This window comes from Amia ocellicauda, chromosome 2 (assembly GCF_036373705.1).
Source record: "Amia ocellicauda isolate fAmiCal2 chromosome 2, fAmiCal2.hap1, whole genome shotgun sequence".
Lineage (NCBI taxonomy): Eukaryota > Metazoa > Chordata > Actinopteri > Amiiformes > Amiidae > Amia > Amia ocellicauda.
In genome coordinates, this window is record NC_089851.1 from 49,256,127 (window position 1) to 49,281,645 (window position 25,519).

A 25,519-nucleotide genomic window follows, 5' to 3' on the forward strand; every position below is an offset into this window, starting at 1 on the left:
TAAGATAAATATGTATTTAATGGCTTGTTAGGAACAGTTAGGAACAGTAAATGCATAACACAACTAATACACTTATTAAAAAGCCATCACTTTCATGTACAGTATGCTGCTTCTGATATTCCTCTGAAGCAGCAGAAATATTTTGCAGTTATTATGATTTTTTTAAGAAAGGAGTACTTTTGTTTCAATTGCCTTGTGTTACAGTCCAGTAAAGAATGCTAGAATCTCAATCTAAAAAATGTACAGCCATTGCTTATATAAAACATTGCACATTATTGTATTTGAAATAAAACATTCCAGAGGAAAAATATTGATTACAAAGTTGTGTACAAATTTTACAAAAAAAAGGCACATTATAAGAAAAAAAAAGGATATCCTTATTGTCTTTGGGGGAAAGCCGCCAGCAGCAATCCATTGAAATGACACCACAATAGGAATGAGAAACTTTAGAGCACCTTTTTGAATCAATAAAACTCAGACAGCACTTACCTTGAAGAATGAAACCATGGCATTTTCTTTTTCTTGTTTTTTGCTTTTAAATATACATGTACTTGGCATCCTAAAGTTACCACAGTTTTAGCATATGACATTTTGTATTTCCCCAAAAAATAAAAGAACACAATAAGGCACTTTTTTTGTAACAGCTACTTTGCTGGCAGTGTTCTATTTGTGCATTCTACACAAATATGTTTAAAGCTTTGGAAGTTTACAGACTCCTCTTCTTTTTTTAAATAAGAAAACATGTATCTGGTCTCTGATGCACGTTGCAAGAAATTACACTGACACTGACTCACATGTAGCATCTCAGCATTTTACCTCTCGAGAACAGGCTATCCTCAAACACCAGCCCAAGTAAACCGGAATACTAGGGATGATACCAGCGAGATAGGAGATTTTTTTTTTTAAATAAACCCCATCCCTTTTAAACATGACCCTCGAGTTATTCTAGTTCTCACATTTAAAAAAACAAAAACAAACACACTATATGACAATTTGGTTTAAAAAGAGGAGCTGTTTTTGCTGGTCGGGGTTGAAATGTATGATGCACGATGTAGGATTGTAAGGGCGAGAGTGTTTTTGTTTTGCTGCCTCCTGTGCACAGTTTTGAGTGTGGCCTGAGAGTGCCCGTTTAGGAGGTGGGTGAGGCTGAGGCCAGGGCCTCCTGCAGCTCAAATCGACCACCCAGTCCCAGCACAGGGCCAGGGCCTCTGCTCCCCCTGGAGGTCAACACAAGCTGCCTCCCCTCATCGACTGCTGCACTGGCTGCCCTGGCTGCTGACAGAGCGAGATGTGCTGTAGCGCTTCTTCACAATCATGCTGATGTAGGCTTTCATCAGTTTGGCGATGTCCACAACCTGTAGAAAATAAGAAAATAAAAATAAAGCACACAGCTAGAAACTCATTAAGAGCTTTAGCACTCACACTCTGTACCCTGGCTCCCTAGTCCAGCAGGTTTTATATAGTAGATCACTCCCCCCCTCCCCTTTCCTTTCTGCTGCTGCCGGTCAGATGACATGTAAACTGCCTGAACTGTCCTAGGCCTTCACTGAACTGGGTTTGTACTGCACTTGCTTCACCAGTCAATAACTGAGACGAGTTCTCAGTCCCAGAACTGGTGTGATTAAGTGTTAGGCTTAAGGTTAAATGAGCTGTGAAGCTAATGCAATGGCTTGATTCCCCCCTGTGAAAGTACTGTTAGCTTATCAGTTTTGTTTGCATTAATGTTGGACTTTTCACAACAGGATAACCCAGTCTCCCAAGAGCGGCTGTTTCACTGGTGTAACCGAACCGAGAAATACAACTCGTCTGAGAGAGAGAGAGAGAGAGAGAAAAAAAAGATTGAAACACACATTAGGCTTTGTATTTCAAACCTTTCTGATGGTGCCTAAAACAGAAGTCTCTGTGAAATCTCTGTTGCCGTGATTATGAATATATTGTGCACTAGAAATACAATGGCAGGATACGGCAGGACTGAGGTCTCGGCTGCTTGTGTAAAGGCACCTTGAAGAAGCCTTGAAGGCTAATAGAATAACTCCCTGACAATCTTAGTGTGGCGTGCTCAGTTTTAATCCATGAAGCATTCATCTGTTTTGGTTTTGTTCAATCCTGTTAAATTAGATAGTTATGCAAAACCAATCTTAAAGGTTTGCATTTGTTATGTGTTGTGGATTGCAAGGTGGATTGCAACCAGCTATTTTTCATTTTTGATGACTTGGGGAGGGGGGCAAGTGATAGCAAGCTTATAGTGATTATAGTAAAAACAAAATGGTGTAAGATATCAAACAAGAATGACCGATGTGGATCCTTGTAGGTTCACAGCTTAACTGAATTCTTCCAGCTACACAAATGATCCCTTGTGATACACTGTCTCGGCAAATGAAACCAAGCCCCAGTGCAAAATGTTTTGGATACAACATTACATTCAGACCCTTACTTATAAACAAGCAAATTTCTGATAGTCAGTGGATGTTTGATATTTGTCTGTGCTGCTTAGATAAAACTGATGTTAAAGTGTGATGGTAAATAATGTCAGGAGTGGCAGGAGAGATGTGACTCACCAGGTTGGTTTCAAACAGCAGCTCCCTGTCCTCCACAGCGATTTTATAGGTGTTGGGCAGCGGGGCTCCGAACGACAGGATGTGCTCGTAGGGGAAGACCTCCAGTGGCCTGGGCTCCCCACGCTTGTACACAGACACGGCGTCAGCGCTCACGCCCAGCCATACCTCTGAGGGGTACCCGCCTTCCCTGGACTGCAGAGACACAAAGCCAAACCCATGCCATTAACAATCACACATCCACAGTGATGATTTCCAACCCTGTGCTGGTACCCTCTCCTTGGCCCCACTCCTATTCCAGGTATCTGATTCAGGCAGCATCTCTGCTTTATTTGACATACATTTAAATCAGGGACTGTAATCTATCATTTGTTTATCCATCCATCCATTTACAATGACTTTTTCATCCAGTAAGGGTCACAGTGAGTCAGAGTCTAACCCTGGCAGACTCAGGGCACACCCTGAATGGGATGCCAGTCTATCATAGGGCAGCGCACACAGACACAGGTCAACACAGAGTAGCCAATCAAACTAAACAGCCTGTCTTTGGGAAACAGGAGGAAACCAGAGCATCTGGCACAAACCCATGTGGCCACGGGAGAACATGCACCTTAAGCTGGGGTGGGCAGCTCACACTTAACGACTATTTTGCACCGAATATATGTCTTTTGCGGCATACTACACAATCACTTAAGTACAGGGGAACACACACTTTTAGACTGATCTAAAACCCTGTGTGTCGTAGGGATATCTGGCACAGCCTCTAAACTCCCCACAGCTCACGGAAATACACGTGATCCATCCAGAGAAAAGGTAAACAAACATGGACGGGGACATTTACAGGTTACGTTCGTGTAGTGCAGATGTCCGCAATCATGCGCAGATCTACGCTGCTCCACCAATGGGATCAGTGGATTTCTGCAGATCTGTGCAAAACTGTGGAAATCTGCGCAACAAGGACACAACCACAAGCTGCTGTTGCTGTTTGTGTTCGTCTGTGCGGACAAACACAAAAAGCGGAGAGAAAAGAAGATGTGTGTGAAGACATGGCTGGGGAGGCGAGGTCAGTAGGCTGTTTACTCTGTGAGAGCTGGAGCTGAGCAACAGTCACAGGCTATATTCATCCCACAGAATGATCATCACATTGTATCGATACTTTGGTATGTAGTTCTGCATTTGATGCTTTTAATCAATTACAGATACCTGTATTATAGTATTTTAAAATAACCTGCCCCGAAACAACCATTGGTATTTTCATTATTTTAATAAATACTTATGATAATCTAATTCTCATGTTTATTCTTTCCGTTTCTTTTTTCTTCTTCAATCAGCTCAACTCTCATTGGCTGCTGACCCCCACCAAAAGAAATTAATGGTGAAAACCAGTAAACAAACCCATCAAAAGAGTAACAATAAATAAATTACTACAGAACATGACAATGGCAAGATGTCAATTCCAGTCTCACCTCTGCGTCGAACAGTGTGGAGCCATACCCTGGCCACTCCTTCACCAGTGCCATGTACTTGGCCATGGCCTGATCCTGGCTCACGCCCTGCAGCTTCCTCCACTTGTCAAGGATGCCAAGCCGGGCAGCCGCCACCTCCTCCCTCACCCAGGCCTCCAGTGCCTGCTCCTCCTCCAGCCGCTGCCTGCTGACCGAGCCGCTGCGGAAGCTCCTACGCAAGGTGCCTTCGAGGAAGCTGGAGCGCTTCTTGTCGGCGCGCTCGTGGGCTGAGCCTGGGGAGAAGGTGCGGGCTGACTGGGTCACGCGGGCTCGCAGGCGGCTGATTGGGTATAGCTGCTCCATGGGCGGGATGGTGGGGGTGGCGGAGGAGGCTGGGGTGCCGCAGTCTCCGAGCAGATACTGCAGACGCAGGGCCGCCAGGAACTGCAGGCTCTCTTCAGGGGCTGGGTAGTGGCCCCGGATCACTGCCTCATGGGCCTAGAAGGGAGAGCGGGAGAGTGATGGAGATTCTTTATAATTACTGAATTTCTTGTTCCCCATTCTCCTGTTCCTGAGCACTGGACCTCTATGTGAATGCTTTGGCAAAACTGATGTAACTTGCCATGCCAACAAAGCTTTTTTTTTTTTTTTTTTTTTTTTTAATTAATTAAACTTAATTGAGGAATGGAGGGAGTGATGGAGGGTGTGAGATAGACAGAGAAAGAGAGAGAGACGGAGAGAGAGAATGAGACAGGGAGAATGATACAGTGATGGACAGAGATGGATCTTACTTGTTCAAACATGAAGGCAAATTCCACACTGTCCCTGGGAACGTTGTCTGTGTCCAAAAAGCAGTAGAGTTTGAAGTAAAATTTCCACCCCTTGCTGCCCTCTTCTTGACTTGCCGAAAGCCTGAAAATAAACAGATTCAACAATTCAGCCCCCACATTGATATAAATTAAATGGACCTGTATTTTCAATAGGGGCTCTTTAACAATAATAGCAGTCATACATTCTTCTATTTTCAACATACAGTCGTGAGTGATGCACACCAAAAAAATAGGACAACAAAAACAGGTGCAAAGTGCAAACCTGGATAAAAAGTGTATGGTATTTGGATTAATATAAAATATATTGTTACTCACAGTGTTTTTAAAATATGTGATGTAATAATGTAGCTATACACAAATGAGTCGCTGAATTCCTGGACAAGCCGGTGGTTTTTGATAACCCTGACCTTGAACTATGCACTAAAGGCTGGACAATAACACACAGGTATAGTATGTATACCAAATCACATTACAGGATGCCTACAAATTAAAGCACTGTACACTTTACATATATTTTAGGACACTGAGGAATCAGAGAAGGGACATGACATTTGTTTTTTAGATGTCTTACACAGAAAGGCTACTATGAAGCTACACTGTTCTTCTGTTAAAAAAAAAAAACACAAAAGGAAGGGAAAGAAGTAAGGAAATTGAATTGCATGCCGCGTACAACATCCCCTGCTGTTACCTCTCATTGCCCTTGAAATATAATAACTGTACCCTTAAGCACTGGACATCACCAAACAGGGCTCATTATTGCTGAAAGCATGAGCTGTGAGCCGTAGTCATGAATCATTGTGACTAGTTTTTCCATTTATAAAACATTCAAACGCTACTTAAAAAGAAAGGTGGGTGGGGGAGCATTTTCTTCAAACACTTCATTTCTGGGGTTTATTTATTGGTTCCTTCACAGCAATATGTGCAATGTGAATAGTATTTATCTTTCTGCAAAGCAGCAGCAACAGTGTTTTTGCAGCCACCCCTAATCAGCCCCATGTGCTCCCTCCCTCTCCATCCTATTCCCCCAGCACCCTTGACTTACTTTTCAAACTTGGCCAAGATATCAGCCACCACAGTCCGGCTCTCTATGGCCTTGTCAGTGGAATCGTTGTGCTCAAACAGGGCGAACATGTTCCGGCTATCTTCCATGGCCAGACCCCTGATCAGCTTCTCGACAACCTGCAGGGCACAAAGAGGGGCTGTTAAGCACAGCGGAAATCAGGAAACGCAGATGTTAACACTAGTACTGTGCACGACGCATTCAAATAATGTGCTGTGAACTTGTCATGTATTGTAGAAGTTATCCAGTGCAAACCTTTTCAAAAAACTTAATCCATACGGCTGATTGATTGTGAAGGTAAAAGGCAGTGGCGGCAGGGCTTGAGAAACCACACACATCACTTGTCACTCTATGTAATTTCAAAAAATTACGCTGCAAGTTAAAAGCTCTTTTAAGTCATGAAGAAAAAGACTGTGTTCCAATACAATTCAAATTTTCAATGCTGTCTTGGATTGAGCTATATGTGTACTGTGGTCACAATTCCTCAAGATGCCTAGGGAGAGAAAAAAACAACTCCCTCCTTCCAAAAACAAAGCAAGACCATCACACTTGCAAAATGAGAACAATCGAGAATGTCTGCTTCTCCCCCATAAAGGGATATGGTCCATATATACACTCACCTAAAGGATTATTAGGAACACCATACTAATACTGTGTTTGACCCCCTTTCGCCTTCAGAACTGCCTTAATTCTACGTGGCATTGATTCAACAAGGTGCTGAAAGCATTCTTTAGAAATGTTGGCCCATATTGATAGGATAGCATCTTGCAGTTGATGGAGATTTGTGGGATGCACATCCAGGGCACGAAGCTCCCGTTCCACCACATCCCAAAGATGTTCTATTGGGTTGAGATCTGGTGACTGTGGGGGCCAGTTTAGTACAGTGAACTCATTGTCATGTTCAAGAAACCAATTTGAAATGATTCGACCTTTGTGTCATGGTGCATTATCCTGCTGGAAGTAGCCATCAGAGGATGGGTATATGGTGGTCATAAAGGGATGGACATGGTCAGAAACAATGCTCAGGTAGGCCGTGGCATTTAAACGATGCCCAATTGGCACTAAGGGGCCTAAAGTGTGCCAAGAAAACATCCCCCACACCATTACACCACCACCACCAGCCTGCACAGTGGTAACAAGGCATGATGGATCCATGTTCTCATTCTGTTTACGCCAAATTCTGACTCTACCATCTGCATGTCTCAACAGAAATCGAGACTCATCAGACCAGGCAACATTTTTCCAGTCTTCAACTGTCCAATTTTGGTGAGCTTGTGCAAATTGTAGCCTCTTTTTCCTATTTGTAGTGGAGATGAGTGGTACCCGGTGGGGTCTTCTGCTGTTGTAGCCCATCCGCCTCAAGGTTGTACGTGTTGTGGCTTCACAAATGCTTTGCTGCATACCTCGGTTGTAACGAGTGGTTATTTCAGTCAAAGTTGCTCTTCTATCAGCTTGAATCAGTCGGCCCATTCTCCTCTGACCTCTAGCATCAACAAGGCATTTTCGCCCACAGGACTGCCGCATACTGGATGTTTTTCCCTTTTCACACCATTCTTTGTAAACCCTAGAAATGGTTGTGCGTGAAAATCCCAGTAACTGAGCAGATTGTGAAATACTCAGACCGGCCCGTCTGGCACCAACAACCATGCCACGCTCAAAATTGCTTAAATCACCTTTCTTTCCCATTCAGACATTCAGTTTGGAGTTCAGGAGATTGTCTTGACCAGGACCACACCCCTAAATGCATTGAAGCAACTGCCATGTGATTGGTTGGTTAGATAATTGCATTAATGAGAAATTGAACAGGTGTTCCTAATAATTCTTTAGGTGAGTGTACATTATTGGTTTGTAGAGACTTGGTTCAACCAGAAGATGACATCTGGAGGGCTTGGAGAAAAATTATCCTGGCACAGCGACTTATTATTTTATAACCCTGTTTCAGTTGCATTGTAAAAGAGAGACAAAAGCTCAAACAAACAAAAATGGATGAAACAGCACCTGGGTGCGAAGCTTAGTAACACCCTTGACTCATCTAAGATAGATTCAGTCAATCCTAGTACTTAATGGTTTTCATTCATGTATTTATGTATTTACCGAGATTTTTGTGTTATTTAGCCAGACCGAAATGTAGAGAGAACAGAGTAAAATAGGCCATGTTGAGCTCTCACAGACTGGCAGGCTCAGAGAGGGCCCCTTCCCACATGTCTCTGGTGTGGGACAGCCAACATTTCCATGAATCCCCGAGAGCTCCTGAAGTGTGTCTGCGTTTGGCAGCTTTGAAATATCACTTGGTGAGAAACTGATCCACCCCCAATCCACTGGGATACTGCACATGGGGATTGTTTTTGGTGTCAGGCAGGGGTGAGTGAAAAATTAATAAAAACGTAAATAAATGAATTGATAAAATAAACGACTTTAAGGAATGAAGGGCAAAGTTGCTGGTAAAATACCTATGCACACAATGAGCTCCAAAATGATAGGACCACTGCACCCCACTACCCAATCCCTCTCCCCCAGCTGCATGAGTTCATAAGGAGCACCCCCACACCTTCTTTGCTCCCCCCAAATTTTTTTCTGAAATGATATCATCATGGCTGCAGAGTTGTTGAGTGGGGGTTCAGAGCAAAATGTACCAGTACATCTCATAAATAACGACTATGAGCAAATTATTGTATCACTAAACCTATGCCTATGGGTGCTGGACTAGAATGTTTCTTGTACGTTGTGCAAGACATATTCAAAAACCAAACACAAGAAAAAACTAAAAATATAACAAAAAAGATAGTATGACCTGCTTCCTTTGAAGGACAAGCCCCCCCTAAACCCCCCCCCCATCAAATAGTGGAATTATTGAACTCGTTGGCAGAAGGGGAGAGACAGAGGAGACTCTGCCCACAGCGGCCTAAGGGGGGCGGGAAAAGAAAAGGGCAGTATTGTCATCACAGACTTCCTCAAAACACAGTGATAAACGAATCAGTTGTTGACCTCCTGTCAGCCCAAAGTCTAGTGACTGATTATCCGAAGTCCCCCTCCCCTACTCTTACCTCTCCAGCCATGGTGTGGGAGTTGATGGTGATTTTGCAGGAGCCGCCCCCATGGCAGTATACTGTGGTGGTCATTTCTTGTCTGCTGATGATGGCCTTGATTTCCTCCTGCGAGGGCACAAACTCCCTGGATTTGGTCTTTTTCAGAGACTCAGAGGTGAAGGCAGCATACTTCTCCATCTCCGTCCCTGGGAAGTGTTCTCGCGTCCTGCCGAGTGAAGAAAAAAAACTAAATTCAATTCCGTAATTTGCAGAAGAAGTGCTGTGAGAAGTATTTTCTCACCCTTGTTTGAAGCTATGCTATTTAGTCATTAATTTTGTCATAATTTGAAATTGTCATATTTTTCACAGTTTGTTGAAACTGATGCAGAAATCAATGTAGCAACAGCCGTAAAGTTGTGTACATACAGAAAGCATCACAACATTCCTCTATGGCAAGCCAAATTAGCATTTAGTTATCTCAAAATGATTGAAATAACAGATATCTTGAAATTAATTTGAGATATCTTTAAATGTTTTCAAGACATCTTCAAATGCACTTTCAAATAAGAGATCTTGAATTCCTTTTGAGATATCTCAAATTGGACTTTCTGTCCATTTTAAGATCTCAATTTCATGTTGAGATATCTCTAAATAACTTGTATAACGTCCTGTATATTTAATTATATTGCTAAATAAATGCCTGTATACTTCCTCAGATTAAACCACTTCCTGTTCACTCGTTCAGTTATTTCCTGGTGTTTAAAGTAATTGATGTGGTTTAGGGGGGAGATGTTCTGCAATACGGTCACATTAGTCAGAAAACTAAAAATAAATTTAGGATGACATTTTCGCTAGGACTGAACAAATAAATAAAAGTGCACCACATCATTCATAGGACCAATAACAGATCGAGGTGTAAATTAAGTTGCATTCACTTTCCTTTTTTTTTAATCCAGTGCATTTTACATAGGCAAAACAACACTTAAACCTCTTCACAAGGGTTTAAAAAAAAGAAACATGCTCTTTGTTGTTTCCACTCATACTGAAGACCAATTTTAAGTGTAATTGAAATGTAGGAGGTTAATCATTGCCATTTAAAAAGCAGAACATTTATTTTGAATATAATGCACACCAGAGACTATACATGTCAAAACCTGTGTGATGTAACAGCTGTACCAACTTTAAATAAAACTTGACGTCCAGGGTGTAACCTGCCTTAGGCTTTGTGCCTACTGGATTAGGTCATTTCAACCAGCAAATAATAAAATAATACAACAATATAATTAATCATAATAACATGCCACACCACAACACACAGCAGGGACCCCACCACTGAATTGTACCTCTTGAGGTGGAACTTGAGGTACTTGAGGATGCTACGTGAGGGGGTGAAGGTGGAGCTGAGGCAGGCCAGGATGTGCCAGTTGCGCAGGTTGCCCACGATGCCAGGCTGCGGCACTTTGCTGGTCTGCTTGATCAGCTGGCAGTACAACTCGTCCCGTAGGGGTCGGAGGTCCTGGCCGGTCTGCAGGATGCCCTGGATGAGGGGCACGGGGTCAGGCACGGACTCCATGTGCTGCAGGGAGTTGAACACCTTGATGGCCTCTTCCTGCAGGGTGGTGTAGCCCTTGTCTTTCAGCACTGTGGAGGAGGGGAGAGGAATGCAGTGAAGCAGGAATCAATTGAATGTTATGTACTTCACTGTTGTCACACATTTCAATGAACTGACAAATGTATAGTTTTCGTGCTGAATCCAACAAACTCATGGCAAAATACACTTAGTATAGGTTAACTTTATATTAATTTTAATTAATTAATATTTATTGAGCAAATCACCACATAGCATGATTTTAAAACGAGTGCTAATACCTTTAAAAACAACTGTATATTACATACACCGCTTTTCAACAAATTATTTGCAATTTAGTTATTTTCCATCCTATTCTCCAGCTTCTTTCTCCAGTTCCTCCAGCTTAATAGGATAATTATTGCAGTCCTTTTTTTTGCAGTTTTGTTTTTATGGTACAAAATTCTGGGCTATTGAAATTGTTTCTCTCGGTTAACAAAAAGGACAATGAATAGGAAAGATTGTATTTTGTACGAAAATGCTATTCTGAGGAAAACTCCAGCAGAACTGGTAAGAAAAACTTAAAATACCCTGTTTTCAGAAGCAAATTCAATGGAATGGCATAAACAGACCCCTCTACAGATAATAGACAATAGTAGAGTTTATAATACAAGTTTCTTTTCTAATTCATGTAATAGTCTTTTATCTCTTGGGATCCATTCCATAGCTTTGATCTGTCCTTCTTGTAACGTTTCCAGCCCCTTCACATTCAACATCTTCCCTCTTCACTGATTTCTTACTCACGCCACTCATACATATATATAATTTGTTTTAAGCTGTTCTTATTTTTATGAGAAAGGCACTCACAATTCAGGCTGATGTCCCCGTAAGGCAAAGGCAGAAGCGGGGAGTGCAGGGGGTGATGGGTGTAACGCAGAATGGGGTTCCGCTTGTAGATTTGCTCCACCACTTCAGAATTCAAGCAGTTCTCCTGAAACAAGCCAGAGCACAGCACACAGACAGGATGATTTTCCGAGCTGCTGAAGACAAGTAATTCCTGCAAGCAACTGTCTCGCCCAAAACTTTAAAATCCAACAACTGACAAAGTAGTATGGAAAAGAGTAAAAGAAAATTTAAAAATCAATGAATACATTAGTACATTTTGAGCTAGAGTCAAGAAAACAAAAAGCTAGGAAATTTGTCCACCGCTCTTGTTGTACATTTCTAATTGAACATTCTGAAAGTTTAAACCAGTTCTGGAATCCTTTACCAAAGCCCAAGCAAGCACCCTGATTAAAGTATGAGGATGAGTCTGAAGAAAAGTACACTCATTAAATCCTTGCTTTCAGTTTCAACAGTTTAATAGCTGCTCATTTACTACTGCAAACTGTTTTTAGGGAAAGGGAAACCTCACATACAGGGACATCAGTTTTCTATGCTTACAGCTCACTGTAGCTTTTATGCAAGGACTTTTAAACTCTACATCTGAAGCATGCCCATTTTAGCTTGTCAATCACTGAGCAGTGCCTTTACAATAATGTAGTGAAATGAGCAACAATTATCCTCCCTGCTGTTTAATCAAACTGCTGCTGCTCCCGCGTCCCTCATTTTATGGTTTGTTTTCTTTGCTTTGTAAGCAGAAACAATCACATTGAAAAAAACAGGCAAGCAGGGCCAGCAGGCACCGCTTATACTATCAAGAGGAATGTAATTGTGTGCTATTCCACCCAGAGGTGAAATAACAAAAGAAATTGAAAAAATTCAAAATAAAGGAAAATGCTGGTTCAAGAGGATACATAATAAAATAAATGGTCGCATCACCAAAGAATGAAAATAACAGACACTTTTAACTCCAGTGTTCCGTTTTGTACTTATGTTTTTTGTGGGGTTTATTAAGGGTGTTATGCAAAGTACATTAACCCATTAAAGTCAAGGGAAAAGCTGCTACACCAGTAGCTGTGTTTCATGCAACTGGATCTGAATGCAGTGTGCACGTTACCCAAAAAAGCTTTACACCAAGTGCTTTGTTTCATATGTTGTGAAGTTTCATCAGAGGGGGAACCAGTCAGTCCACTGTTCAACCTACAAGACTGGATGCCTGTTATTATTATTACTACTACTAGCATCATCACATCATATTTTCATCTGGCTGCCAATTTGATCAAACAGGCTCAAGAGGAATTCTGGCCTAGCGCTTGGCTATCCCAGCAGACCCCGTTACCTTGATGTCCTGGATCAGCTGCTGGGTGGGCGTGTCGATGGGCACCTTAGTGTCGATAACGTTCTGGATGGCGCTGGCCCAACGCGTGGCCTCGTTCAGCAGCTTAGTGCAGAGCCGGTAACAGTGCTTCCGGCCGTATACGGTCACATTCCAGTAGCCTGTGGGTGCAGTGGGGAGAGAAGGAGGGAAGAGCTCATTTGGACTTGGACTGCTTTCATTTGTATTGTAAACACTACTGTATTGGCTTCATAGGCTTTTAGGATATTTACTTAACAGGCTCAGTAACATGTCTTAGGGTTGTTTTAATAGTTGAATGAGACAAACAGTCTGTGAGCAGCTATATACACAGAGAATCTGGAGTCACAGTGAGGGATTATTTCTCATTCTCAGCTGCCAATTATGTGTTCAGGGTCTTCATTAGTGTCAGGAGGCTGCAGCCACTGATTCAGATTCTAGGGTTTGTTTGAAATGAAAGATACAAGAAAACTCTGCTAATCCCTTTAATCCAATAATTATAGTTTGCATACGTTTGATCATATTAGATGCTTAGTAGCAGTTACTACTTTTAAATCAAGACTTAATAACTCTTTGTATAAACTAGTGTACTAAATATTTTTTTGAGATGGTTTAATACAGTAGTAGTTTTAGAGTATGTTTTATTTATTTAGTGTTAATATGGAATCTTCTCTTTAATTAATCTCTTTTACTTTACTTGATTTCTGTATGGCTGTCCCTTTTTCAATTGTGAAGCACTTTGAACCTTTTGGTTGGAAAGAATCTTACTAAATAAAGATGATTATTATTATTATTATTGTTATTATTATCATCGTCAAGTGATTTTAGAACAAAACTAAAACCAACTCAAAACTAGGTATACTAGGTTAAGGTTTTCAAGCAAAAATGTTGACTTGAAGATCTGCCACAGTAATTCAAATATGAAATCAAAGTGAGCACTCACCGGTTTCTTTGAAGACCTTCTCATCTGGAGGCACTACTGAGCACAGGCTGTTGAGCACCAGCGTGCCCAGTTTGGGCGCGCTCCTCTCCGAGCTCTTGTAGTAATCCAGGGAGTTGTGGGTCAGCAGAAACCAGCGCTTCTTTAGCTTCAGAGACAACTTTGTGCTGTTCTTCACCTCCTTATGCAGCCACCCTGCAGAGGAAAGCAAAGAAGTGTAAATACCCTCTCAATTCTAATGGATAAGGAGATATTATATTTATATGTGTGTTGGTCAATGTATCAGTTAGTCATTCTGACAGTCAGTGTGTCAATCACTCAGTCGGCACCTCCTCACCTCTAACAATGAACTCTTGCCCCTCCACCCGGGTGTCGCCTTTGGAGCGCTGCAGCAGGGTTATCCAATGATGCATTTCCTCCGGGGTGTCCGCATTGCAGTGCAGGACGCGATTGGCTGTGATGATCACAAACGAGTTGGGTCTGAAAATGAAGGTGAAAAATAAAAACAATATCAAAGGTATGTTGCATCCATCTTTTGCATCCTTGGTTACATAGAACAGAATTTCAAAATCACTTTGCAACTGTGTAGTTAAAAGAATAAATAAGATAAAAAACAATTGGAATTGTTATGGCAAAACATTCCATATTGTAATGACATCATTATCCCACTGCAAATCTGTTGCATGTTTACATATATTTATATGTATATTAAGAGCAAAATGGATCATTTTGTTACATTAATGAGGAAAGAAACGTGTAGTATTACCTTGCATATGAATTTTAAATATTAACCTATTGATAACAAGTTCAAAAGAATGGATTATGGTAAAATAATGAAATATATATTATACATTTTACAGCAAAATGAGGAACAAATTAAATACAAAACAACAATGAGTTATTAAGCCTTACCTCTCTGGATTGTCAGAAGCACACACAGAATCAATGAGGCCCACATCAAGAGTTCCCTAAACCAAATGAACAACATATCAAACATTAGCCGGAAGCAAAACTATTCAGGAAAATGTATTTTCTCAAGAGCTGGCCAAGGGGTACAACATATTGATGTATCAATGTATTGCGCTTATATTTTGTAAGTCACCCTGGATAAGGGAGTCTGCCAAGAAATAAAAATAATAATAATAACAAAAACCAGAAGGTATTTGTTTCCCATTCCAAATTAACAGCCCAAACTAAATACATCAGTGTCAATGTGGTGCTTTTTTTTTACCACCAAAACCAAAAAGTAATGAATTACAATTGGAGCATTCTGCAAATTCAATTCTAGAGAGAGCATGTGTTTCCAGGTGGGGACACATTGACACAGTTTTATGCTCTTCTCTCCTTGGTAAAGAAAAGAAAATGCAGAAAGACTTACCACTGCATTCTGGGGGTTGGCCTGCTCATCGTGCATTTCCCGAATCTCCTGCTCTGTTGATCCATGGACTTGGCTCAAGACGCTGAACCACTGGCTGTGAGAGAGAGAGACCCATGAGGTTAAGACTCTGTGTGGTGGGGGGCTGGGTGGGTTGGATACGGGGGGTTCTCATTAAGGAGCAACTGGATTGAGTAGCTTTTCAGCTGCTACATGTGACATTCTGGTCTTGTTTTGACAGCAAGCAAGCACAGGTTCTGTAACACCAGGGCCCTATAAGTAAACCACCCTGCCATGTCACAATCTGTGTGTCAATGTAAAGGAGAGAGAAAAGAACCCAACTTAATTTTTAATAGGGAGGGAGTGTATATGTGTGATTGGCACATGTTTACCATGCCATATTAGAAATATCGCCCCCTTCCCCCACCTGATACTCCTCTACTAAGATTGACTGGGGATTTGTTTTATGCAATCTCTTAAATGAGAAATTCAGCAAACACACCATATACAGACAAACACACACATGCAGAGACAAGTGGTAAAACAATAGGAAATAAACAGAAAGCAAAAAGACGATCCCTTAATGTGGCAGGCTAATACAAAAAACTGTCCAAACAAGCCCCTCCCTGACTAATTTAGAGTTACAGCTGTTTACACTGTCAATTTTAAAGATGCATCCAGCGATGGTGTGTTATAACAAGAGACATCCTGAAACAAGATCTGAACTGCAATCAATTAACTTAAGAATCATAAGAGAGTTTAGAAACGAGAGGAGGCCATTCAACCCTTCGTGCTCGTTTGGTGTCCATTAATAACTAAGTCAGTGATTCCCAACCTGTGGGCCGCATCCCACTAGTGGGCCATAGAGGTACTGCAGGTGGGCCGTAAACATATATTTTTAAATGGTTTTAAAATAGGAATACATTTTTTGTTAAGGTTTTGAAGGTTTGTCACGTAACAATCACATCATTTTTTTTTCTCTTGTTGATAGAAATTGGCTGTATTTGAAACTGCATACTGCCCATACTACACGTACTACATACCAATATTTCAACATTACTGAAATGTTGGTATGTAGTACGTATAGTATGGGTAGTATGCGGTTTCAAATACAGCCATTGACTTCAGATGTCACTCGTAGTCTATCTACATTAAAACATTTGATTTGTATAATGCCCATTACTTAAATAAAAGTTGAGGAATAAAACAAAGTTAAAAACCATTGTTGGTATTGGACCAGATTAAATTTAAACAATGTATTTGAAAATGTATGATTACACTGATAATTTTACTAATTTTGTTTTCTGAAAGAGTACTATCCCCCATCTATCAGCATGCATGTGGTCTGTGTTATTCTGCATTATTGTTTCTTTATCTGCCATTGTGCAAAGTGTTGTGCAATATAATGCAAACGTAAAAAAACTAAACAAATGTCTCGAAAAACATCTGCTGTTTGGGATTTTTTGCTAAATGCACAGAAGACACCCAAAAAGTTGAATGTAAGCTGTACAACTGAAAAGTGGTATATCACGGAGGATCTACCAATCTCCAGGATCATTTAATCAATGTCAATTTAAATTAGTATGCATAATTTATTAGGATTAATGGGTCAATTGCAAAGAACTGAAAGCAGTGCACTAACTGGAGATGATCCCGTGGTTAGTAAGCAGCTCCGTACTAAGTTCATTGCAATTTACCCATTATTATTATTATTATTATTATTATTATTATTATTATTATTATTATTATTATATACTGAAAAATATATAATGTTGACACAAACTGTAGAAGGGAGTCTTTTTCTTTAGTTAACCCAACTATTAAGGTTACTGTGTTCCAGTGTCTTTCGTATTTACTACTTTCAGTATATTGTCTTTTTTTTATGTTACTGAACACTGGAGTTTATTCATCAAGGGTTTTACACCGTTTTAATACCGATTTGTTATTTCCGACACTATTTTCTCTATTGAATAAAATACAAATTAAAGATAACATGCATACGTCACCACACATACAGTTTATTAAGAGTAAAGTGCTTTTACTGGAAGGTTAACATGTTTCATGCAAGTTAAATCAATAGCCTACCTATATATAAACCGTGTGCTTGTAAAAATAAATTAAAACACAATTACTGTTCGACATAACACATTTTAAACTTATTTTGTTTAGATGGAATAATTGTAAAAAAAAAAAAGAAAGATTTAATTCAATTATATACACTTACTAGCTAATGTGACGTCATTGACAAATTATGCAAATGTATTTAAATGTATTTAAAAATGAGTTTTTTAATGGATTTTGTGGGTAGTGGGCCTCAAAGATTTATGATGTTGATCAAGTGGGCCTTGGAATAGAAAAGGTTGGGAAGCCCTGAACTAAGTGATCAAAGGATCATGTCCAGTATATTTTTGAATGTTCCCAAATTGTCGGCTTCAACCACATCGCTGGGGAGTTTGTTCCAGATTTTAACAACTCTCTGAGTACTGCATTGTAGTCTTAACATTACTTCCCTTGTTATAAATTCTACACTTTTGACAATATACAATATGAATTTCATCTGCCAGGTGTAAGCCCACAACTGAATACTATCTAAGTCCCTTTGAATAGCCTGTGCTGCCAAGATTGTATCTGCTGAGCCACCTATTTCAGTATCATCTGCAAATTTGACAAGTTTGCTAACTATCCCAGAGTCCAGATCATTAATATAGATTAGAAAAAGCAAAGGCCCTAGTACTGATCCCTGTGGAACTCCACTAACAACCTCACTCCAGTTAGAAGCAACTCCTCTAATCGACACCCTCTGTTTCCTAGACATCAACCAGTTCATAATCCATTTACTTATATTAAACATGAAATATTTCAGGGCCTGGAGGCAATTTCCACAAACAGTAAACATTCACTCTACCAGGTGAAGTGAAACTGATTCACACCCACCACTTGCAACTCTATGTTGACTGTCACTCCATAGAAATTCTGTGGGGTCTAGACAGTATGCTATGTAAGGGGAATACTCAATACTGGTGTTAAACTGCTGCCCTTGTACTTGCCTGGCATCCTCGGCAGACTCGGCAATCAGGTGATAGGTGCGTTCCGGCATGACAACGTCGATCCCATTCTCCTTGCCTGCGTTGTCAATAATTTCTCTGAAATAAGACCAACAGTAACAGTATCATTAATAATGTTGCTTCTGGACAAATACGGCACTTTTTAAATTGCACTGATCAGCTCCACAGACTTATACCCTTAACGAATACAGCCCCAATTGCCCGATTTTTCAAAGTTGGAAAAGGATTTTACTAATCAGCAAGGGCAGCAAGTATTTTTATTATAGTAACTCTAACATACTTATAGGATATCTTGGCACTCGAAATGGTTCAGAAAAAAAACATTAATTAGAAAAAATGCTATATGTAATAAACTGAACTAAAAATATGAGGCTTACTAATGAGTAAATAATTTTAGCACTATTTTGAAAACATGCCATCAATTTAATCCCAGTGCGAAACTGAAACTGAACTGGAACAAAAACTGAATTAGGAACTGAAATGGAAGCGTACTTTGCGCTGCGCACATCCAGAGTACCCTTGAGCTTCTCCTCGCCATCGTTCTCAAAGTACATGAGCTTGCTCTGCCGCAGGACGAACCAGCGGCGCTTCCAGTTGCGGCGCGACAACGTGGATGAGCCGCCACCCTTCTTGTGCAGCCAGCCCTGCTTCAGGGCCTCCTGCTTGGAGCGGAACCACAGGAACGTCTCATCCTTCAGGACGCACCAACGCCGCTTCCATGTGTACATCAGACCACCTGGGCACAGCGAGGGGAGAGAGAGTGGGCATTTATTTATTAATATTAAATTAGTGAAAGGATCGAGGTATTTATTTATTGATAATATTATAGGAAGAGAGAGGGAGTGAGAGGAAGGGGACGGAGGGAGAGGGAAGAACAGCCAGGAAGGGATTACTTATTTAATAATATTAAGGAAGAGAGGGGGGAGACGGAGAGGGCAGGGGGAGGGGAGAGAGGTTGTATTTATTTATGCATAATATTATTGGAGAAAGATAATGGTGTGGAGGGAGGGAGCAAGTGAGAGAAGTGGGATTATTTATGTATTAATATTAAATTACAGGAAGGGAGAGAGGTATTTATTTATTGATAATATTAAGGGAGAGATGGAGAGAGAGGGGTATATTTATTTATTAATATTGAAAGGGAGAGGGTGGGGGTGGGGGGGATAGAGAAACCATTAAAGGTATTTTCAGTAATGGCTGGATTATCTTGATGCATTGTGTTTTACTTTTACTGAGGCTGTTGTCTGTCTGGCTAATTATTCATTTTTCATTTTCATCATTCATTTGAATACACCAGGCAAGATAAAGTAAAGAACAAGAGAGAGAGAGAGAGAGAGAGACAGAGACAGAGACAGAGAGAGAGAGAGAGAGAGAATAAAAAAGCAAGTAATGTATCTGGCTCTTGAACCACTTCAAAACACTGAGAAGTGTTTCTTAACCCTAATAACTATAGATTGACTGACATGGTGGTGCCTACTTCATGTGCTCCAAGCTGATAGTCTGTTTACAGCTTTTATAAGAGCAGCTGCCATCTAGTGGTAAATGACTGGAGGGGTGGGTGGACTCATTAAAGTGAGACAACGATTCTAAAGCAGTGTTGTTGCTGCTGTTGCATGCGATTCACACAAGTCTTGGAAGAGGATTGCTGTCAGAAATGCCTGTACAGCCACTCTGAACAAACTCCACTGGTGGCTGAGCTTCAGATATTAATATTATTAGTCTTATTATTTTTATTTCTTGGCAGACGCCCTTATCCAGGTGCAAATATAAGTGCAAATTACAACATAAGTGCAAAATAGAAGCCCTTCTCCCTTTTGGCTAAAATTCACAGGATGGTCTTTATATATTGCCCTGGGACATACGCCTCTTCCAGATGGAAAAATGTTAGTTTCTTTTGGCATTGAGTGAAAGTGATTGAAAATGCAATTCATGCAACAGGTGTTGCTCAGCACAGCACTTGACAGGACTAATAAGCTTCTTTGGACCACATTGGACCAAATATACAGTACATTACTCAGCCAGGCATATCCTGGAGAGATAATGTTTTGAATCCACGTTAATCTGTCAAAAGTTTCCACCCCCTCCCCCTTTCTTGTTTTAACTCAGTTCGAATCAACAGGAAACTTTACTATGCTCTTTAGGGCTAAATCAGTGATCAGTAAACTCTGAAAAACAGATAATTGATAAGGAAAGTATAGTTTAATGAACAATATGTATTAAAACCAAATGATTTGGGAACATTTAAAAATAGACTGGATAGTATCCTTGGATCATTAATGCACACCAAACGAGCATGATGGGTCGAATGGCCTCCTCACATTTGTAAACTTATGTTTCTTATGACCGAATATAGTGTGGTCACGATGAATCACAGGGAGACAGGGAGGTTGTTCTAAACTCGTGACTTTAATATCAGGTCAGAGTAATATGTACGGATGGTCATAAAACACCTTCAAAATACTAAAATAACTCCTAAATAACCAGTGAAGTCTTACTGCCCCATTCTGAATATCGCAGGGCGGTGTACAGACTTGTCATTGGCTTCAATGAGGCAGTTTGAAACTGTTTCAAATGAATTCTGAAACTACTTTGAATCTGTTTGGGACGTTAAAAAACTAAACAACGCCCCCGCCCCCAAAAAAATTTTCTGCTCTGCTACAATTCTTATTTGCTTATTTATTCATTATAATTTTCTAAAACAACTTGAGATTTAACAACTTTGTTTTTCAATGGTGTCCCAGGGAAGCAGCCTTCATAATGATCACACATCCCAAACTACCCACTGACTAATTAATTTCTTCTTGCTTTGATAGGATTTCCTTTTATTGTGTCCCTTGCAGATAACTAACACAGACAGGTGATGTTTCGCAGCAGTGCTTTAGTATGGCAGCTTTCTGTAGGAGGTGTGGTGTGGTGCGGCATTACCTTTGATATGCAGAAAGCTGTGAAAGTAGGGCAGACTGACGCAGCTGTACACAGAGTCTCTGCGGTAGGATAGCTCGTCGTCGGTGTCAAACCTGTCAAAGTCATCCTCGCTGTCTTCATACTGGGGAAAGAGAACATGTGTTGAGACTCAATTGACTCAATAGCTTCCCACAGCCCCCAGAGTCCAAGCCTCTTTCTGCTGAAGGTGGGGGGTAGGGGTGTTAAGGAATACCACTGCAAATTATTATTTGAAAAATAAATCCAACAAAAACAACAAACACAACATGAAAAGGAGGCTGGCACTCACTGAAGACTGGGCTCCTTCTGAGCTGAAGCGATAGGCCCCCGAGCTGTTGTAGGTGCCCAGGGAACAGCGGTAGTCCGGCGACCACTGTCCACTGCGGGGGTTGGAGAACGCTATGCTGCTGCCCGAGACAATGGCGCCCTCATCATAGTCGTCCTGATCATAGTCGGAGTCCTCGTTGGGGGGGATGAGCTCCACCGAGCCCTGTGCTGGGACGCCCAGGCCCTGGAAGGCGGGGGGTGGGGGCAGAGGGAGGCCGCCTGTGTTGGGGGAGGGCACACTGGGGATAACGGTGTCATTCATGTAGGGGTCCTCCTCAGAGGAATCATCGCTGGTGCGAATGCCACTGGTGCGCTGGTCCGAGTGGCCATGCTCACTGGGGTTGGGCGAGTCCTTGAAGGCGTCCTCATCCGCCCCGAAGCCCTCATCCACCTCCTCTTCCTCCCGGGGGTAGGGCTGGCTGAAATTGAATGTGGGCTTCCCATTAGCTTCTTCGCCCACATCCACCAAACCGCCGCCACTGCCCGACAGCGAGCTCTCGATGTTGCGCACGCATTCATCGATCTCGTCAAAGTTGAGCGACTCCAGGAATTCATGTGCGGCGCGGCAGGCCTCGTCCTCCAGACGCCGCAGCTCCTGGTCACGTAGCAGCTGCAGGCGGAGCAGCGATGCCTCTGTCAAGGACAGCTCCTGTCGCTCCTTCCGTCTCTGCAGCTCCTGGATCTCCCGCTCCAGCCGCAGGATCTCCTCCACCTGCATGCTGTCCTGACCCCCTCGCTCCCGCAGCCCCACCTCGGCTTTCTCCAGGGATGGCAGCTCTTCCTCCTCTTCCTCCTTCTTCTTAATCTCTGTTCTTTGGGCCTCTGCCACCTGCATAAAAAAAAAACAATAAGCATGTCTTCTTTTTTTCTTGATAGGATTTTATTAATTATATTGAATGATTGTTTGTTTACATACTTTAAAACCAGGCTGTGAAGGCCAGATGGCTTCTCAGTTCTTAATTAGTTAATGGAACTTATTATTCACCAACTGAAACAGTTTTAACAATGGTTCCCCACCATGGTCTTGGAAGACTCCCTATTCTGGTTCTTCATTCCTGCCCCATCTAAATTATCTTCACCTGTCTTAGTGCTGAACAGAACTAACAAGTTGAAAATAAGAATCAGTTGAAACCAACTAAAACATTCAGGCACTGGGGTGCTCCAGGACCAGGGTTGGGAACCCTTGATTTAAAGGGATTTGCACTTAGTGTAGTGTAAACCATCAGGACTGGTTTTGAAGGAAACAGCAATACACTACACTATGTTTCACACTGTAAAAGATTGGTCACTTAAGCCAAAAAGCTCTTACCTCCTGGGCAAGACGTTCAGCTTCCAATCTTTGTCTCTCCCTAAAATAAACAGACAAATAAACAAAACCAAATAAATAAATAAAAACCTATACATTTTTTTACTGCAATTGTGGGCTATGATCCAGACAAAAAAAAGGGCAAATTACAATCCCAAATTACAAAACTTGGGCCCCATTGCTTTTATTTTTAAGAAAGTAGCATTTTACAATAAATGAAACTATGATTGGGTACTGGTTTGTAATTTGTGATTCACATGTTTGGACACAGTTAAGATTTGTTCTAGGGCTATGACTAGGTTCCAGGACAGAATGGACTCCACTAGCAGATTCAGTCAAATGGGCAGCCAAGTCTCACAAAGGACCTTGGAATTCAGAGTGAGCAGGAGAGCGTAAGCTTTTTACTGGCTCCCTTAGGAGGCCTAAAGGCATTGTCTTAGACAGAGTCCTTTGTTTTGTTCTGCAGAAACAATAGCTTTATAAAATGACCCACAGCGCGCAGTAGCAGAAGCACACAGAAAATTCACAAAATATAACTCACAAAAATATGAAACCAAAAATAAAGTAATGACTGGTGAATGCATTATCCATATCTACAATAATCTGCAATTAATGATTCCCACATCACTACAGTTGTGACAGTTTAATCCCCTAATTTATAAAAATAGCTTAAAACTTAAATCTCAACTGGGTACATATACTTAAAATACTTAGGATAACAATAACCAAAGTGGATTACTTTTGACAAAAGGCAGCATTATGCTCAAGAGAAGTGTACAGTCACAAAACTGTACAGTAAATCCCAACAGTTTAAGATAATAGGAAAATTAATTTTGATCAAACTTTTGATTCTATGTTACTACCATTTGAAAGTGGTTTTCTAGTCAAACCTCACAGATATCCCATGATAAAAACAGTTCCAGCACACAAGGACAAGTACAATATGCCATCTCTTCACCAATTGGAAAAAAAGTCAGCAAACACCACATTTTTATTAAGGCATTCATGTATTGCTACCAAATGATGTCTGTGAAGGCATTTCATGGAGATATTTGAAGACTGTACAGGTGGTAACATGTTATGATGCATGTACGTACCTCTCCTCTTCCTCCTCTCTCTGTTGCTGCTGCTGCCGCCGCACTTCCTCCTCCTCTTCCTCTCTCCTCCTCCTCTCCTCCAGTAGCTGGCAATAGAATCTACGGGCCTGACGTCCCCTGGTTCGCTTTTGGAAGATCAGAGCGGCACAGCGGAGGTGCAGGAACCTCCTCCTCCAGTAGAAGGCGCGGTAGTTTTTCTGAATGACCACGATGCACTGCAGCAGTCGGCGGTATTGCTTCCTACAGGGAAGCAGCGAGAGAGCAGAGGTGACGAGGCGATGATACCAAAGCGGTAATCGAGTTAAGGATAGATGCCTTCAACTGAACTCGATGGAACAAACAGGACTCAGATTATTTGTAACCTTTCATTCTTGTGTGCTTACGACCTAGTGAAAGGGGCCTTGCTTAGGGTTTTTATGGGTTAAAGGCAGCGGTTTTCAATCCTGGTATCTGGGGGTCCACTGTCCTGCTTTTAAAATTTTGATCCCCCCAGATAAGCTCTCAATTACTTACTTGAACACTTAACTGAAATAATAATTTGGCTGATCTGTAATGATTAGGGGAAATATAAATTAATATTCAGTGCTTGAATTCTCAACCATTTGTAATCCTAATCACTTGAAAAATTCAACATAAGCAAATAATGAGGTCAATTAAGGTTTTAATGAAGCAACAGAAGTGGAAACAGAAGCCAGCAGGACAGTTGGACCAGGGTCTAAGGGGGTAGGGGTGAATGCATTCCTCTTCCCACGTACCGTGCTACGTAGCCCATGATGTGAGCCTGGATGATCATGGCAGCTTTGTACACCTCCACCTCACGCTGCTTCTCCAGCTTGTTTTCCAAAGACTCCCGGAGAAAAACCTGGGGATGACAGATGTTGAATGTTGATGTGTCCGGTGCGGTTCTCTATGCATCTTGGCTGGTGACCCACACAATCTGCTGGGCACCATGCGATCTGGAGTATTGTACAGTGACTTCTACCCAGTGTTTGATCCCAACATTGACACTCAGTTTCACTTCACAAACGTTGAACCTTTTCAACACTGATGAGTCTCTCCAGCTTCACACGAGCAGTCTAACATCAAATTTGATTCCCGTGCTCTCTTCCAGAATACGCAAGAATGCACAGGGTGCTGACTTCAAATCTCACTCAGTCAACTCCAATGCCTGCCTAACCTCTGTATCACCTAATTCCTAAACCTACTTTTCCAGCAGACATCTGTTGTCAATTGATAGCGATTCCCTGCCTTTCTAGCCGCAAGGGTTGAGCTGGTTTCTTGGTTCTGCATGACCGGAAAGGATTTCCCGGATGCAATGTAGGTGATAAACGACACAATCAAACTGATATGTCTCAGAGGCAGAATTATTATTACTTTTTGTATTATAGTCTTTGAATCCAATTCAAAGAAATCCGATGGTTATTACTTGGTATCAAAATTTCATTAACGCTTTCAGTGGCTGTGTGCAGGGGGGAGGGAGTTGGCCTCTAATTGGGTCTCCCTCCTATAAAAGAACCATTATTTCCATTTTATCTGCAGGTAAGAAAACACGATGAATCGGTTCATCAACTTCCATTTAAGCAGTCCGCTATTGTGTCCACCAGAGAAGCCATGCAAATAAATAAGCATATAAAAAAACAAACTACAAAGGCTTAATTGTTACTTACACCATCATTATTAATGCATCCATTAACGATGAAACCTATCCCTCTTCCAATCTTCCATAACATTATTAGGGGCTGGCGAC

At 41.4% G+C, this 25,519-nt stretch overlaps 1 protein-coding gene across 1 annotated transcript in view; it reads right to left on the minus strand.

Moving 5' to 3' along the window:
* The window catches only part of myo10 (myosin X), a 132,191-nt gene continuing 106,672 nt past the window's right edge, over positions 1-25,519 (minus strand). Inside the window, exons 22-41 of the mRNA XM_066687486.1 lie at positions 24,528-24,634; positions 23,773-24,012; positions 22,679-22,718; positions 21,332-22,198; positions 21,025-21,145; positions 18,592-18,835; positions 18,082-18,177; positions 15,038-15,131; positions 14,572-14,627; positions 13,997-14,139; positions 13,663-13,854; positions 12,705-12,862; positions 11,351-11,474; positions 10,260-10,557; positions 8,935-9,142; positions 5,873-6,009; positions 4,792-4,912; positions 4,022-4,498; positions 2,559-2,750; positions 1-1,355 (exon numbers count right to left, since the gene is read on the minus strand). Of these exons, the coding sequence (XP_066543583.1) occupies positions 1,245-1,355; positions 2,559-2,750; positions 4,022-4,498; positions 4,792-4,912; positions 5,873-6,009; positions 8,935-9,142; positions 10,260-10,557; positions 11,351-11,474; positions 12,705-12,862; positions 13,663-13,854; positions 13,997-14,139; positions 14,572-14,627; positions 15,038-15,131; positions 18,082-18,177; positions 18,592-18,835; positions 21,025-21,145; positions 21,332-22,198; positions 22,679-22,718; positions 23,773-24,012; positions 24,528-24,634 (4,026 nt within the window). The 3' untranslated portion in view covers positions 1-1,244. The remainder of the gene's footprint in view (positions 1,356-2,558; positions 2,751-4,021; positions 4,499-4,791; positions 4,913-5,872; positions 6,010-8,934; positions 9,143-10,259; positions 10,558-11,350; positions 11,475-12,704; positions 12,863-13,662; positions 13,855-13,996; positions 14,140-14,571; positions 14,628-15,037; positions 15,132-18,081; positions 18,178-18,591; positions 18,836-21,024; positions 21,146-21,331; positions 22,199-22,678; positions 22,719-23,772; positions 24,013-24,527; positions 24,635-25,519) is intronic.